At 40.1% G+C, this 15,432-nt stretch overlaps 1 protein-coding gene across 7 annotated transcripts in view; it reads left to right on the plus strand.

Moving 5' to 3' along the window:
• LOC122554382 (disabled homolog 1) overlaps positions 1-15,432 on the plus strand; it is a 697,887-nt gene that overhangs the window by 589,109 nt on the left and 93,346 nt on the right. For all 7 annotated transcript variants that reach the window (XM_043699303.2, XM_087990639.1, XM_043699302.2 and 4 more), the window contains one exon: positions 5,273-5,371. In XM_043699303.2, coding sequence (XP_043555238.1) covers positions 5,273-5,371 — 99 coding nt within the window. The remainder of the gene's footprint in view (positions 1-5,272; positions 5,372-15,432) is intronic.

The following is a 15,432-nucleotide window of genomic DNA, read 5'->3' on the forward strand; positions in this document are numbered from 1 at the left end:
TTCAGGATTGGAGCTGGGGATTAAGAATTGGCTAACAGACAGAAAACTGCAAGGATCAATTGTACAGGAGCTTGGTTATACTGCACCTCAGGAAAGATATAATTACCAGTGAAGGAGTGCAACAGTGGGATCGCTGGACTTGCTTATGGAGAGCGATTGGATTAACTGGGCCTGTATTCTGCAGAGTTTCCAAGAATGAGATGATCTCATTGAAACCCACAAAATACTTAAAAGAGTAGTCAAGGTACATGTAGATAAAATGATTCTCCTGGTTGAGGAGTGTAGGACTGTAAGCACAATTTAAAAATGAGGAAGATGCCATTTCGGACAAGATGAGAAATTTCTTCATTCAGAATGTGGTGAATCTTGGAAATTCTCTACCCCAGAAGGCTAGGAAAGCTTGGTTTTTTAATATAATTTTTAAAGCAGAGACTGATAAATGTTAATTATCAAGGGTGTAAAGTGTTGTAGGGATATTTGTATATTGTAAATATTAGGTTTTGAAGTGTTACATCAGTAGTGGTCAATTTAAATGATGGATTAGGCTCAAGTGGCTGAATACTCCTGTCCCTATGTTTCTAAACAGTTTTTCTATCTGTCTGTCAAAAAAAATGACACATTGTAACAAGAACATTAATTTTTTTAAAAAATCAGAACATCTAAAACTCTAAGAATAACTAAAACAAGCCAGCTGCTTATGATCCAAACCACCAACTAAACAACTGTCTCAGATAAAACAAAATGTACATTTCAGTTCTTTAAACTGTCTATTCCGTTTATATTCCTTTAACACTGAACACTATCCCTTTTTAACTTTGTATACATGCTGCGTATATTTTGCCATTATATCTTCAATATTTATCTTGAATCAGCAGGTAACAAAATTGGTCTTTCCTTCACTTGAGAAAACCTTGCATCAGCTCCAAGCTGTTATGATCGAGATTAGTATTAAGAGAGAAGTTTAAGAACAACTTTGCTTCAGTCAACTGCAACTGGAGAAGTTGAAAGGAATTCAGCTGACACATCCACACCACACTCCCACCACACCCCAACCCCATTCTAACAATACACTTCTTGTACAGTAATTCTGTTTTTAAGTTTGGTGTTTATGATGCTATTTTTTTCACCCTAGTTTTTTGATGTTTACAGTATTTCAGACTCACCCTTCTAATACACATTCACTGTTTATGTCTTCCATTTGCATAAATATCAAGGTGAATGTCATGCTAATTAATAGACAAGCACTTTTATTGCATTGTTTTATCTTCTTGTCCTGCTTCCATTAGATCTTTCTTATCTTTGAAAGATAGCACAAAAGCCTGACCTTATCTTAGACAGCTGCTGTCCACAGTGAACCTGTAAAATATAAATAAGACTGACAGCTCAATTTGCCTTTGGCCTCCTACTAGCTTGCTTAAATGTTTGAAAAGCACCTGACATACATGTTGCTCTGAGATTGCACCCAATTTGGGTGTGATCCAATGTTTTGGCCAAGATATTTGAAACAATTGGAATGGCATTGATCAGTTTTCATTCATGCTACTTTATACTGACATGATCATATGATTTTAACACAAGGATATTGAGGGAAATTTGTTTCCTTCAAGTTTAGTCATATTACCTGGGGCTTTCTGTTTGACCCATTCAATTTAATGAGACGCAAAATTGTGCAGGGCAGCAGTGGAAAATTCTTGCCATTTTGTCCTCCCATTAGGCCCCAGTGATCCTTTGCAAGTGTTCTTATACAGCACCAGACACAGCCTGAGGGGAACTGGCATATTTTATGAAAACAGAACATACCACCAGGTTCTTTACTGGGGACAGTGCAAACAGAAAACAAAATTGACATCTTGCAACTGTTGTTCAAAAATGATTCCTGTCAGGTCTACTATGGTTCGACTTCAATACTTATTTTTAATTAGCAGTCATTTTTCCACATTTCTCCCAAAAATAAAGAATCCAGCAGCAAATGAAACACTGCTGTATAGTGATTCATGGAGAGACATTGGCCTAGTGGTATTATCATGTCAGATAATGGAATTTGAATTCAATTTTAAAAATCTGGAATCAAGAGTCTCATGATAATTAAGAAACTGATTTTCAATCATTGGAAAAACCAAACTGGTTCACTATTGTCCTTTAGGGAAGGAAACTGTTGTCCTTACCTGGTCTAGTGTCTATGTGACTCCAGATCCACAACAATGTGGACAGTTCTTAACTGTCCTCGGGGCAATTAGGGGTGGGTAGTAAATGCTGGACTGGCCAGCAATGTCCTCAAAAATGAAAAAAAATCACTTGAAAGATCTTAGCCTAAATATAGTCAAGGAGAAAATGGATGGCTTAATTAACTGCTGCATAAATTAATCAGTACAATGTTATTTTTTTCTAACAAGTGAAAGCTGGGTGATTGCTCCTGATTTGCAGAGGTTACTTGCAGTAGCTGCAGTTGCACAAGACAGGATCTAAACAGATGATAGAAGAATTGACCATTTGACAGTGTTACATTCATCTAGAATTTGTTGTAGTTGTCATGAATTTCATCCCAACACAAAAACCATTAAACACATAACACAATATTACAGTATCATAACTGCCTTTTGACCAATTGCCATAAGTCAATTCATTATTCTCTGACTGGTTTGACAGATACTGTGACCTTTTCTTATTTACCCTGGATGCATGTACAATCTCAATAGCTGCCCATGTCTTCAGGCTATGTGATAGAAGGTCAGGAAAATGACACAAACATTCTACAAATTCTTAAATTGTGACATGGAACAACAGCATTGTATTGTTATTACTACAAAGAAATAATCTATTAAAATGAAATGGAATTGCTGTCTGTCACAATTATGTTTGTAAACTTCTTTGTTTGCCCACATGTAGATCTGACTTTTCATGAAAGCATAGATTCTTGATGCATGCACAGACAACAAGGATTAAACCTTTGCAAATCCCATACAATTGATAGGCCTCCTGCCAAATACTTAGAAGATTGTAGTCTAAAGCCTTAAAACCTTGAACACACAATGTAAGCTGATACTTAGGGCAGTACTAAAGACAACAGTATTATCAGAAATGATTGTTAACCCAGTTGCCCATTTCTCATGGATCTGCTACAGATATAGTGCATATACAGGACGTCCCCCATATCCGTGGAATCGTTTTCCATGATTTCAATTACCAGCGGTTTACTGCAACCCAAACATATTATAGGAACCCTTCCAGAACCAGGGACAATGGGGCTAATTTCCCATTTAAATAAACGGGTTTGTTCCCATCTACAGTTTCAGGCTTCCGCGGTAGGTCTTGGAACATATCCCCTGCAGATATGTGGGGGACTACTGTATGTAGTTCCACTGCTCACTTGCATGAGGAGAACGGAGTTTAACTGCTTTCTGACTTATTTTTCCTCTCAAACAGTATAACAAAACTGATTAACTGGTATTCATCTTCCCTTTGGGATCTTGTCAGCATCATTGTTCTCTATTTTTGTAACAACATTAGCCTTCAAAGTAGGTCAGTGTATATGAAGCACTTCTGGAATATTTCTGAAGGGTATGGTCAGATGTTTTTGTTTTCTTTGCTGTGATATAACATGGCTGTAAATTAATTGTCACAAAGCTAGTCCTTTTTTTCTAAAAGCTGTTCCTTGGCTCAAGGATATTCTATCTTTGATTTTTTCAGAGGGATAATAAACCAAGCTGGACTCCAATTAGTCTGGTTTGGTACAGAGATTAAAGGGTATTGAGAGGCCTTTTTGTTTATATGTTAACAGATGAGACTTCAGGCTAAAGTGGTCATGTTTTCAAAGTGACCTGTAGAAAGAAAGAGGAGTGGTCAGCCCTCTAGCTGATCTGAGCAGTTTAGTTCAGTCCAGTACTGATTGAGAGTTCAACAGTGAACTGTGTGGAAATCCTCTCTCTCTCTCTCTCTTTCTCTCTCTCTCCTAACTTCAACCTTTAAGCATGTGTTCCATTTGTATTGGTTTTTACAGGGGTTTGCTTATTGGGGCTATTGCTTATATTCGGAACAGCTAACTTTAGTCTAGTTTGGATAGACTGAGTTCCATAGGGGTTCTTTATTCTGTTCTTCACGTTTCATTGTGTAATTTTGTGAATAACTTATTTGTCTGTTTTAAACCTGGTAGTCAACCTCACTAACATATTCTGAGTAACTTTCACTGTACACTTACCAAAACAAATTGCAAAGTTATGGTCTGGGTTGTCTGCTTAAGAATGTTTTGAGTGGTCTAGCCTAGTCTATAACATAATGGCATCAAATGTTCAGCTTTATAAACTGTAAGCAATTTCTCTTCTGAGGTAGTATAATGGTAAAATGATGTGAGATTACCTCTTTGAGACAGTCTTGTGTTGTTTCCCAAATGCAATGTTCAGCAACTTCCTTCACCAGATTTTGTGTGCCACTCCAAACAATCTTTTTTTAATTCATTCATTGAATGAGAATGTCGCTGGCTAGGCCAGCATTTATTGCCCATTCCCAGTTGCCTAGAGGCTAGTTAAGAGTCAACCACTGCTGTGGTTCTGGAGTCACATGTAGGCCAGACCAGGTAAGGATGGCAGTTTCCTTCCCTCAAGGACATTAGTGAAGCAGATAGTTTTTTGTTCCTGACAATCAACAATGGATTCATGGTCATCATTAGATTCTTAATTCCAGGTTGTTTTTTTATTGAATTCAGTTCTATCTTTGAACCCAGGTCCCCAGAATATTACTTGGGTCTCTGAATTAATAGTCCAGGGATAGACAATGACTCAGTGGTTAACACTGCTGCCTCACAGCACCAGGGACCCAGGTTTGATTCCAGCCTTGGGCTACCGTGTGTGGAGTTTGCACATTCTCCCCATGTCTGCATAGGTTTCCTCGAGGTACTCTGGTTCCCTTCCACAATTCAAAGATGTACAATTCGGTGAATTGGTCATGCTAATTTGCCCATACTGTTCAGGGATGTGTAGGTTAGGTTAATTAGTTAAAGGTAAATGTAGAGTGATAGGGTAGGAGAATGGGCCTGGATGGGTTACTCTTTGGAGGGTTGGTGTGGACTTGTTGCGTCAAATGGCCTGTTTCCACACTGTAGGGATTCTAAGTTCTAAGTGTCACCTCCCCACAAATTCAACACAATTGAACGGCATGAGAAACAATTCACTAGTGATTTTGAACTTCAGTGCTTAGGAAGCCAGAAACACAAGAACTGCTTGGTTGAATGTTGTGTTTTCTTACTGCCACTTATTTTATATTGTTTTATCTCCTACAGGGAATTGCAGCTGCAGCACGGTCAAAAGGGGAACATAAACAGAGAATCTTTCTGACCATTTCATTTGGAGGAATAAAAATCTTTGATGAAAAGACAGGAGTAAGTCACCAGGGTACTTGTATAAAAAATATTCCTGGCTTGCAGATCTCAGATACTTCAGTAGGTGAGGATAAATTGAGTCTGAAGCTCATTTGGGAAAGATTTAATTCCATTTTATTAATCCTGAAATAGTCATTACCATCAAATGTGATAATGGGCTGAAATCAACATGACAAATCAACAAGATTTTTAAAAATTAGACACACCTGTTTACAACAATGTGAAACCTGCATCTCTGGGATTTATTGCTGAATCCATGCATTTTAGAAAAGCTTTACATTTTGCATTTATACTCTGCGAACCAAAGGCTCAACAATTCGTTTAAGTTTTAAAATTCTGATATTAGGCTGCCACATCTGCAAAACCAAAATTGTGCAAGACAACCTATGGGTTTTGCTGTTTCCAGATGTAATAAGTAGTTTGTTCATTTCACTTCATTCCTCAAATTTAATGTTGATGTGATATGCAAAACTGACTAGTTTTACAGACACGTTGCAATATAATTGGACCAAAGGAATATATGAATCCAATTGAACCGAATAGATATGCATGACATAATTCAAAAACAAATATAACCTTTAAAAGATGTCCCATTTCTGGAGTGACGAAGCAAACTGAGTATCCTGTGCTCAAATTAAATGTTGTGATGTCTGATATCTGATGCGTATGTTATCCTCTCAAGAAGGAGAACATGTAAAGTTGCATTTAGGAAATTGCAAATACTTTACAATGGCACAATAGATCAATATACCACTCATAGTTGTACTGAGTGACACAGACCAGCAAATTGTCAGCTGATCAGCCAGGGTTGCAGTTTATAAAATCATGGGGACAAAGTCTTTTCCCTGGGGTGGGGGAGTCCAGAACTAGAGGGCATAGGTTTAAGGTGAGGGGGAAAAAATTTAAAAGGGACCTGAGGGGCAACTTGTTCATACAGAGGGTAGTGTATGTATGGAATGAGTTGCCAGAGGAAGTGGTGGAGGTTGGTACAATTACAGCATTTACAAGGAATCTGGATGGGTATATGATTAGGAAGGGTTTAGAGGAATATGGACCAAGTGTTGGTAAATGGGACTAGATTAGGTTAGGAAATCTGGTTGGCATGCATGAGTTGGACTGAAGGGTTTGTTTCCGTGCCATACATCTCTATGACTCTCTGTTGATATTAAAATTTTGCTCACCAGATCAACACGTGTCATCATCTGTTTTTATGCACTAATTTTGATGCAGTGCCAGTACAGAGAAAATAATTAGCTTTAGAGAGAGAAATTTCCTAAATATTGTCCAGTTTTAGAGAATTAGTATCCTATTTGTCACTTGCTCTTTCTGCTAATAGACCACATTTATTAACTTAGTTTGACGTTACTGAAGGTTGGTATTCTTGAGAATCACTGACCTGGGCAAGTTTATATATACATAATTTATTTGTTGTTTCATCTTAACATTGACACATTTGAAATAAATATGGATCATTAAAATCATCTTTTACTAAGGTATTGTGGCTGGTCATTAAAGACATTTTTATTAGAAGTGTGTAAAAGTTATACTTGTATAGGAAGATAAATCAGTAATAAAATCATTTTCTTTTATTTACTCATGTAACATGAGTTTGTTGCTGTCTGGCCAGCAGTTCTTGCCCATCACTAGTTACTCTTAACAAAGTATTTTAGAGTTTTCTTCTTCAATTGGTGCAGCTAATTTGCTGAAGTAGACCCACAATGTCGTTAGGGAGGGAATTCCATGATTTTGACCCAGTGACAGTGAAGGAACAGTGGTATATTTCCAAGTCAGGATACTGAATGGCTTAGAGGGGAACTTGCAGGTTGTGGCGTTCCCATGTATCTGATGCCCTTGTCCTTGCATATGTGGGTTTGGAAGATACTGTCTAAGGATCTTAGGTGGATCTGTGCAGTCCATCTTCATATATACTGCTGCTACTGAGCGTTGGTGGTGGAGGGAATTGATGTTTCTAGATAGGGTGTTAGTCAAGCAGGCTGCTTTGTTCTGGATGGTATCAAGATTCCTGAGTGTTGTTGGAGCTAAACTCATCCAGGCAAGTGGGGAGTATTCCATCATTCTCCCGACTTGTGTCTTGTAGATGGTGGACAAGTTTTGGGTAGTTAGGTAAAATATTCATTACAATATTCCTAGCCTCTAACCCTGTAGCACTGCACTTATATGCAAGCGGAGTTGAGTTTCTAATTAATGGTAACTCCCAGGGATGGTAATATCATTGAGTGTCAAGTGGCAGTTGTTAGGTTGTCTCTTTTGGAGATGGTCATTGCCTACCATCTGGGTATTGCAAATATTACTTGTCAATTGTCAGCCCAAACCTCAATATTACTCAGATCTTGTTGTATTTGACCATATACTACTTCGGTGTCTGAGGACTTGAGAATGGTACTGAATATTGTCCACCGATGATTACACATCCCCACTTCTGACTTTTGATGGAGGAAAGGCATGGATGAAGCAGCTGAAGATAGTTGAGCCTTGGACACCACCTTGAGAAATTCCTGCAGAAATGTCCTGGTGCTGACATGACTGACCTCCAACAATCACAACCATCTTCCTATGTACCAGATATGACTCCAACTACTGGAGAGTTTGCGCCCTGATTCCCATTGATATCAGTTTTGATAAGGCTCCATAATGCTACATTCTGTTGAATGCAACCTTGATATAACAACCTCTCACTCCCCTCTTCCCACTGGAATTCAGCTGTTTTATCAATGTTTGAACCAAGGCTGTAATGAGATCAGGAACTGAGTGGCCCTGATGGAACCTAAACTGCGCATCACTGAACAGCTTATTGCTGAGCAGGTGCTGCTTCATAGCACTATTGATGGCACTTTCCATCACTTTACTGATGATCAAGAGTAATCTGATGGGGCAGTAATTGGCTGGGTTTGCTTTCTCCTGCATTTTGTATACAGGTTATACCTGGGCAATTTTCCATATTGTCAGATAGATGCCAGCATTGTCACTGTACAGGAATAGCTTGGCAAAAGCAGCAGCAAGTTCTGGAGCACAAGCTCTATTACTGGAATGTTGTCAGAATTTTCAGCAGAAAAACACTAATATTCTCTGGTCTTTCAGCAGAAAAATGGATTGTTAGCTGCACAAGGCAAAGCACAAAGTGATGCATGTTTATCTTAGGATTCCTAATATTTTGCTTCAATCTCATTTCAACAGTTAGTGTATTTACAAAAATACACTAAACTACAACTCACCTGCTCCACAGGGTCCTAGGAAGGATCACTTAACTGGAAGCAGTCACAATCCACTTCACCAGACCACTGGACCACTCAAATATAAGAAACCTGTGAGGAAGCGGGGTAAGCATGCTGGCCTGCTAATAAGACAGATTACGCAGTTTCCTGAAGAAGGGCATGTGCCCGAAACGTCGAATCTTCTGTTCCCTAGATGCTGCCTGACCTGCTGTGCTGTTCCAGCAATAAAGTTTCAGCTTTGATCTCCAGCGTCTGCAGCCCTCACTTTCTCCTCGAAGATTACGCAGTTTCAAGACCCCACCCCCCTTCCTAGCTTACTCCTAGCAAATGTACAATCTCTGGAGAATAAGATGGACAAACTCAGATCACGGCTCAGCTTCCAGCATGAACTGCAGGACTGCTGCGCACTCTGCTTCACAGAAACCTGGCTCAACCCATCCGTTCCATACTGCGCACTTCAAGCTGATGGTTCTTCTATCTGTTGTATGGACCGTATAACGTCCTCTGGTAAGACAAAGGGTGGAGGGAGTTGCTTTTTAATTAACAACTAGTGGTGCACAGACATTGCAACCCTGAGCAACCATTGTTCCCCAAAGTTTGAACTCCTCACCATCAAATGCCGCCCCTTCTATCTACCACGGGAATTTACCACTGCTATACAAACTGCCGCGTACATACTGCCACAAGCAAAGGTTGAAGTAGCTCTGCATGTGCTGTACTCCACCACTAACACCCTGGAGATGGAACACCCCCAGGCCCTGTTTATTGTAACTGGCGACTTCAATCAAGCCAATTGAAGGAATGTGTTGCTCAAGTACCACCAGAACATTACCTGCCCCACCAGGGGCCCGAACATTTTAGAGCACTGCTATACCCCTGTGAAAGATGCCTACCACTCCATCCCCCATCCTCATTTCGGGAACTCTGACCACAATGCCGAGTTTCTTCTCCAGGCTTACAGGCAAAAGCTCAAGCAGGAGACCCCCTCGCAGATACAGGTCCAGTGTTGGTTGGAGGAGGCAGACGATCAACTCTGGTGCTGTCTGGAATCGGCTGATTGGGCCATGTTCATACAGCCTGCAGATACCTTGGACAAGTATGCCACCACTGTCACACTTTATCAGCAAATGTGTGGAGGACTGCATACTGAGGAAGTCAAACTGGGTGTTTCCCAACAGGAAACCCTGGATGAATCAGGACATACAGAACCTGCTAAAAACCACATGTGAGGTCTTCAGATCAGGAGATCCACTCAACTATAAGGAATCCAAGTATGACCTTCGCAGAGCCATTAAGACAGCCAAGGACCAATACCGATCCAAACTAGAGACCCAGATAGACACCTGGTGACTATAGCAAGAACTGAATAACATCACGGGTTCTAAGAAGAGACAGTGCAAGATAGCAGACAATGACACATCCCTCCCAGATCATCTCAGCACTTTCTATGCTTGCTTTGAGCAGAGTTTCGGCAGCGAGGTAACACCTATTCCAGCAAGTCCGGATGAACCTATCCCAACAGTCACTGCATCAGAGGTCAGATCAGTTTTCCTTCAAGTGAATCCAAGGAAAGTGATGGGACCAGATGGAGTACCAGGCCGTGCACTCAGAGCATGTGCAGACCAACTGGCAGAGGTCTTCTCGGACATCTTCAACCTCTCCTTGCAGCAGGCCACTGTCCCTGCCTGTTTCAAGAGGACCAACATCATCCCTGTGCCGAAGAAGGCTCATGCAGCATCAGGATTCCTGATGAAGGGTTTATGCCCGAAATGTTGATTCTCCTGCTCCTCGGATGCTGCCTGACCTGCTGTGCTTTTCCAGCACTACCCTCACGACTCTGATCTCCAGCATCTGCAGTCCTCAGTTTCTCCTCCGTCTCAGTGCCTACCGCCCAGTGGCCCTAACGTTGGTGATCATGAAGCGCTTTGAAAGGCATTAGTCAACTCTAGATTCCCCACTACTCTTGACCCACTGCAATATGGACCAACAGATCCATGTCAGATACTATATCACTTGTCTTTCACTCCTCCCTAGAACATCTTGACACCAAGAACAGCTACGTAAGAATCCTACTCATTGACTACAGTTCAGCCTTCAACACTGATTCGAGACTGATTACTAAACTTAGTGATCTCAGACTAAGCCCCATTCTCTGAAATTGGATCCTCAGTTTCCCGACCCATAGGCCACAATCAGTGAAGATTGGGGACAATCTTTCATCCTCACTAACATTTAACACTGGAGCCCCCTCCCCAGATTGCATACTCAGCTCCCTGCTACACCCACTGATACCCATGACTACATTGCCAAATACCAGACTAATGCCGTTTACAACTTCGCTGATGACACCACCATAGTTGGTTGAATCTCAGATGGTGATGAAACAGACTACAGACGGGAGGTGGAAGACTTGAAAAATAGTGCATTGAGAACAACCCATCTCTCAATGCCAGCAAAACCAATGAACCCATTATTAACTTTAGGTGGGATGTTACTCATGCCTCCCTACACATTAACAGCACAGAGGTGGAACGAGTTGCGAGTGTCAAGCTCCTAGGAGTGATCATCCACAACAAGCTTTCTTGGACTCTTCATGTTTATGCACTGGTTACAAAGGCCCAACAACATCTCTTCTTCCTCAGGCAGCTGAGGAAATTTGGCATGATGGCGAATACCCTTGCCATCATTTTTAGGTGTGCCATCGAGAGTATTCTGTCTGGATGTATCACTACTTGGTATGGCAACTGTACCATTCAAGATCGGAGATGGTTACAGAGAGTGGTGAACTCAGCCCGAACAATCACAAAGGCTAACCTCCCATCCATCGAATACATGGCTTGGAGAGGGTGGACGCTAGGAAATTGTTTCCGTTAGGTGAGGAGACTAGGACCCGTGGACACAGCCTTAGAATTAGAGGGGGTAAATTCAGAACAGAAATGCAGAGACATTTCTTCAGCCAGAGAGTGGTGGGCCTGTGGAATTCATTGCCACAGAGTGCAGTGGAGGCTGGGACGCTAAATGTCTTCAAGGCAGAAATTGATAAATTCTTGATGTCACAAGGAATTAAGGGCTACGGGGAGAATGCGGGTAAGTGGAGTTGAAATGCCCATCAGCCATGATTGAATGGCGGAGTGGACTCGATGGGCTGAATGACCTTACTTCCGCTCCTATGTCTTATGGTCTTATGGAATCCATCTACCAGGAAAGGCTGCCAGCATTCTCAAAATTCATCCTACCCTGGCAATGTTTTTCTACAGCCTCTACCATTGGGGAGAAGGTACAGAAGCCTGAACACACGCACTAGCCAGTTTCATAACAGCTTCTACCCTACTGATGTTAGAATACTGAATGGGCTTTCAAACTCTTGACATTCGCCTGTACCTGTGTTTTTGTTTTTGCCACTGTTTACCTATTATTCACTTATCTAAGTTACCTATCTATGTGATCTGCCTGTATTGATCGCAAGACAAAGCTTTTCACTGTACCTTGGTACACGTGACAATAAATTCAATTCAATTCAATTCAATTCAATTCAATTCAGCTTAATTCAATTCAGTTCAATTCAATTCAGTTCAATTCAGTTCAATTGATCAGTTAGTGGGTACATATGAAAGACATTAAAAGCACAAGGTAAAACCAATTGTGTGACTGAGGGTTTGGGGTGACGGCGTTTAAGTAGGCATATAAAACAAAAAGAAATGGATGCATTGCAGGGCATCTATTTTGATAATAACCAGAGTGGAGCAGGAAGAGACAATGTACAAGCACCAAACAACAGTGGAAAAGAGGATCAAAGAGACAAAAAAAGCAATACGATAAAATTAATGGTTCTTAAATGTGCATAATATTTGGAGCAAAATAAATAAATTAATAGCTCAGATAGAGGTTAATGGGTATGATCTTTCAGCAATTAAGAAGACATGGTTACAAGGAGAGCAAAGATAAAAACAAAGTATTCGGGGAGTTGTGACTATTTGAAAGGACAGTAAGGAAAGGAAGGGTGGTGGAGTAGCTTTATTAGTCTGAGGTGGAATACGTATGACAGGAAGAAATTATGTAGAATCTATATGGATAGCTGTCAGAAATAACAAGTGGAAGAACACACTGGTGGGAGCAGTCTACAGGTTTCTGAACAGTAGCTGTCCTGTAAGACAGAATAAATTGGAAAAAAAATATTAATCATAACTGTCTTTAATTGTCATGTTGGTTAGGAAAATCAAATTGGCAAAGAAGTAAGAATTCATAATGCATTTGGGACATTATTTTAGAGCAACACATTGTGGATCCAATCGGGGATCCAACGATTTTGGATCTGGTAATGTGTATTTAAGTAGATTTAATAAACAGTCTCTGAGTTAAGTTTTCCCTTAGAATCAGTGGCCATAACTTGGTAGAATTTAGCACTCAGTTTGACAGTGAAAAACTTTCATTGGTAACAACTGTGCTAAATTTAAATGAGGGCTCGTACATAGGGATGTGAAGCGAAAGTGGGTACTGCAGATGCTGGAAATCAGAGTCAAGATTAGAGTGGTGCTGGAAAAGCACAGCAGGTCGGGCAGCATCTGAGGAGCAGGAAAATTGACATTCCAGGCAAAAGCCTTTCATCAGGAATGAAAGGAATGTGAGCAAAGTTGGCTGGAGTGGACTGAAAAAGGAGTTCAGAAGAAAAGACAATTGCAGAAACTTAAGAAAATCATTCATAACTCACAGTAAAGATATATCCCAGTAAAGAAGAAGGACTCGAGGAGGATAAAACAACCATGGTTGACCAGAGCTGTTAAGGATCATATCAAATTGAAAAAAAAACCTACAATGTGGCAATGATTACTGGTAAACTAAAGGATGAATCAAGTTTTTAAAACCAATCAAAAGACAACCAAAAAAGGATAAAGAAGGAAAAAAATAAATTATGAGGGCAAACTAGCAAGCAATTTTTTAAAAAGACAGCAAGAGCTACCTTAAATATATGAAAAAGATGACAAAGGCTAAAGTGACCATAGTATCATGAGAGAACAAAGCTTGGAAAATAATAATGGAATGCAGGAAATGTCAGAGGGTTGAGTAAATGCTTGGTATTCATCTTAATGATAGAGAATACCAATAAAGCATTCCAAAAATCAGGGGGTTGAAGTGGGGGAGGAAATAAAAACAGTAACTATCATGAGAGATAAATGTATAAGGGAAACCAATGTTGTTCAAGGCTGCTAAGTCCTCTGGATCTGATAGGTTGTATTCTAGGATTTTAAGGAAGTAGCTACAGAGATTGTGAGTGCACTGGTGATAATCTTCCAAATATCTTTAGATTCTGGGGAAGTCTCAGACAATTGGAAAACAGCAATTGCAACCTATTGTTCAAAAAGGGAGGGAGACAAAAATAGATGAGTTAGCTTAACATTTTAAATTGGGAGGATATTAACATCTATTATAAAGTCTGTAATCTCAGAATTTACAAAAATGTAATATAATCAAGCAAAATCAACATGCCTTTCCAAAAGGGGAAATCATGCCTGACAAATTCATTACAGTTCTTTGAGGTAACAAATAACATAGGTAAATGGGAAGCAGTCGATTTAATGTATTTGAATTTTGACCAGGCATTCAATAATGTACTACACGTATGGCTACTTAATAGCATAACAGCCCATGGTGTTGGATGTATTATATTAGCATGAATAGAAGATTGGCTCACTAATAGGAGACAGAGTTGGGGTAAAAGAGACATTTTTAGGATGTTAACCTATAACTAAAGGAATGCCAAAGGGATCAGTGCTGAGGTCACTATATTAATGACTTGGATGATGGAAGTGAATGTACTGTTGCAAAGTTTGCGGATGATACAAAAATAGATGGGTAAGTAAGTAATGAGGATGATACAAAGAATTTATAGAGAGAGAGACAGGTTGAGTGACTGGCCAAAACCTGGCAGTTGAAATGCAATGTGGGAAAATGTGATTGGTATGTTGAAGGAAGAACAGAAGAACTGAATATTATTCAAATGGAGAAAGACTGCAGAAAGCTCCAGCACAAAGGGATTTGGTCCTTGCATGTGAATCACAACAAGCTAGCATCCATATTGAGCAGGTAATAGGGAAGGCAAATGGAATATTGGCCTTTATTTCAAAGGGAGTGGAATCTAAAATTGTGGAGGTCTTGCTGAAATTCTTTATGGCACTAGTCATACCACAGCTGGGACACTGTAAACAGTTTAGTTCCCTTATCTAAGGAAAGATATACTGGCAATGGAGGCAGTCCAGGGAAGATTCACTCATGTAATTCCTATGATGAAGGGATTTTCTTATCAAGAGATGTTAAATAGGTTTGGCTTGTACTCATTGGGGTTGAGAAGAAGGAGAGACCTTATTAGAAACTTTTAAGGTTCTTAGGGGGCTTGATAGGGTTGATTTCCCTTGTGCGAAAGTCTAGGACCAGAAGGTATAATTTCAGAGTAAGGCATCACCCACTTAACAGACAGATGTGGAGGAATATCTTCTGTCAGAGGGTAGTAAATCTGTAGAATCTTTGTTGCTGAAGAGGGTTCCAGAAGCACGGTTGTGTTTGTTGATTATTCAAAGCTGAGCTTGACCGATTTTTAATCCGTCAGGGACTCAAGAGTTATGAGGATGAGGAAGGTAGATTGACTTGAGGATTATCAGATCAACCATAATCTCATTGATTGGCAGAGCAGAGTCGCTGAGCTGAATGGCCTAAGACAGATCTTGCATTTTATGGTCTAAATGGACCAAGATTTTGAATCATACCAAACTATAAATCCCAAAGGAAGTGTGCAATGTAAGGGAATTAAAATGAAAAAAAAAAATGCTATCCTGT

Source organism: Chiloscyllium plagiosum, unplaced genomic scaffold (genome assembly GCF_037043375.1).
Source record: "Chiloscyllium plagiosum isolate Xiang-an unplaced genomic scaffold, Cpla_swu_hap1 HiC_scaffold_9, whole genome shotgun sequence".
NCBI lineage: Eukaryota > Metazoa > Chordata > Chondrichthyes > Orectolobiformes > Hemiscylliidae > Chiloscyllium > Chiloscyllium plagiosum.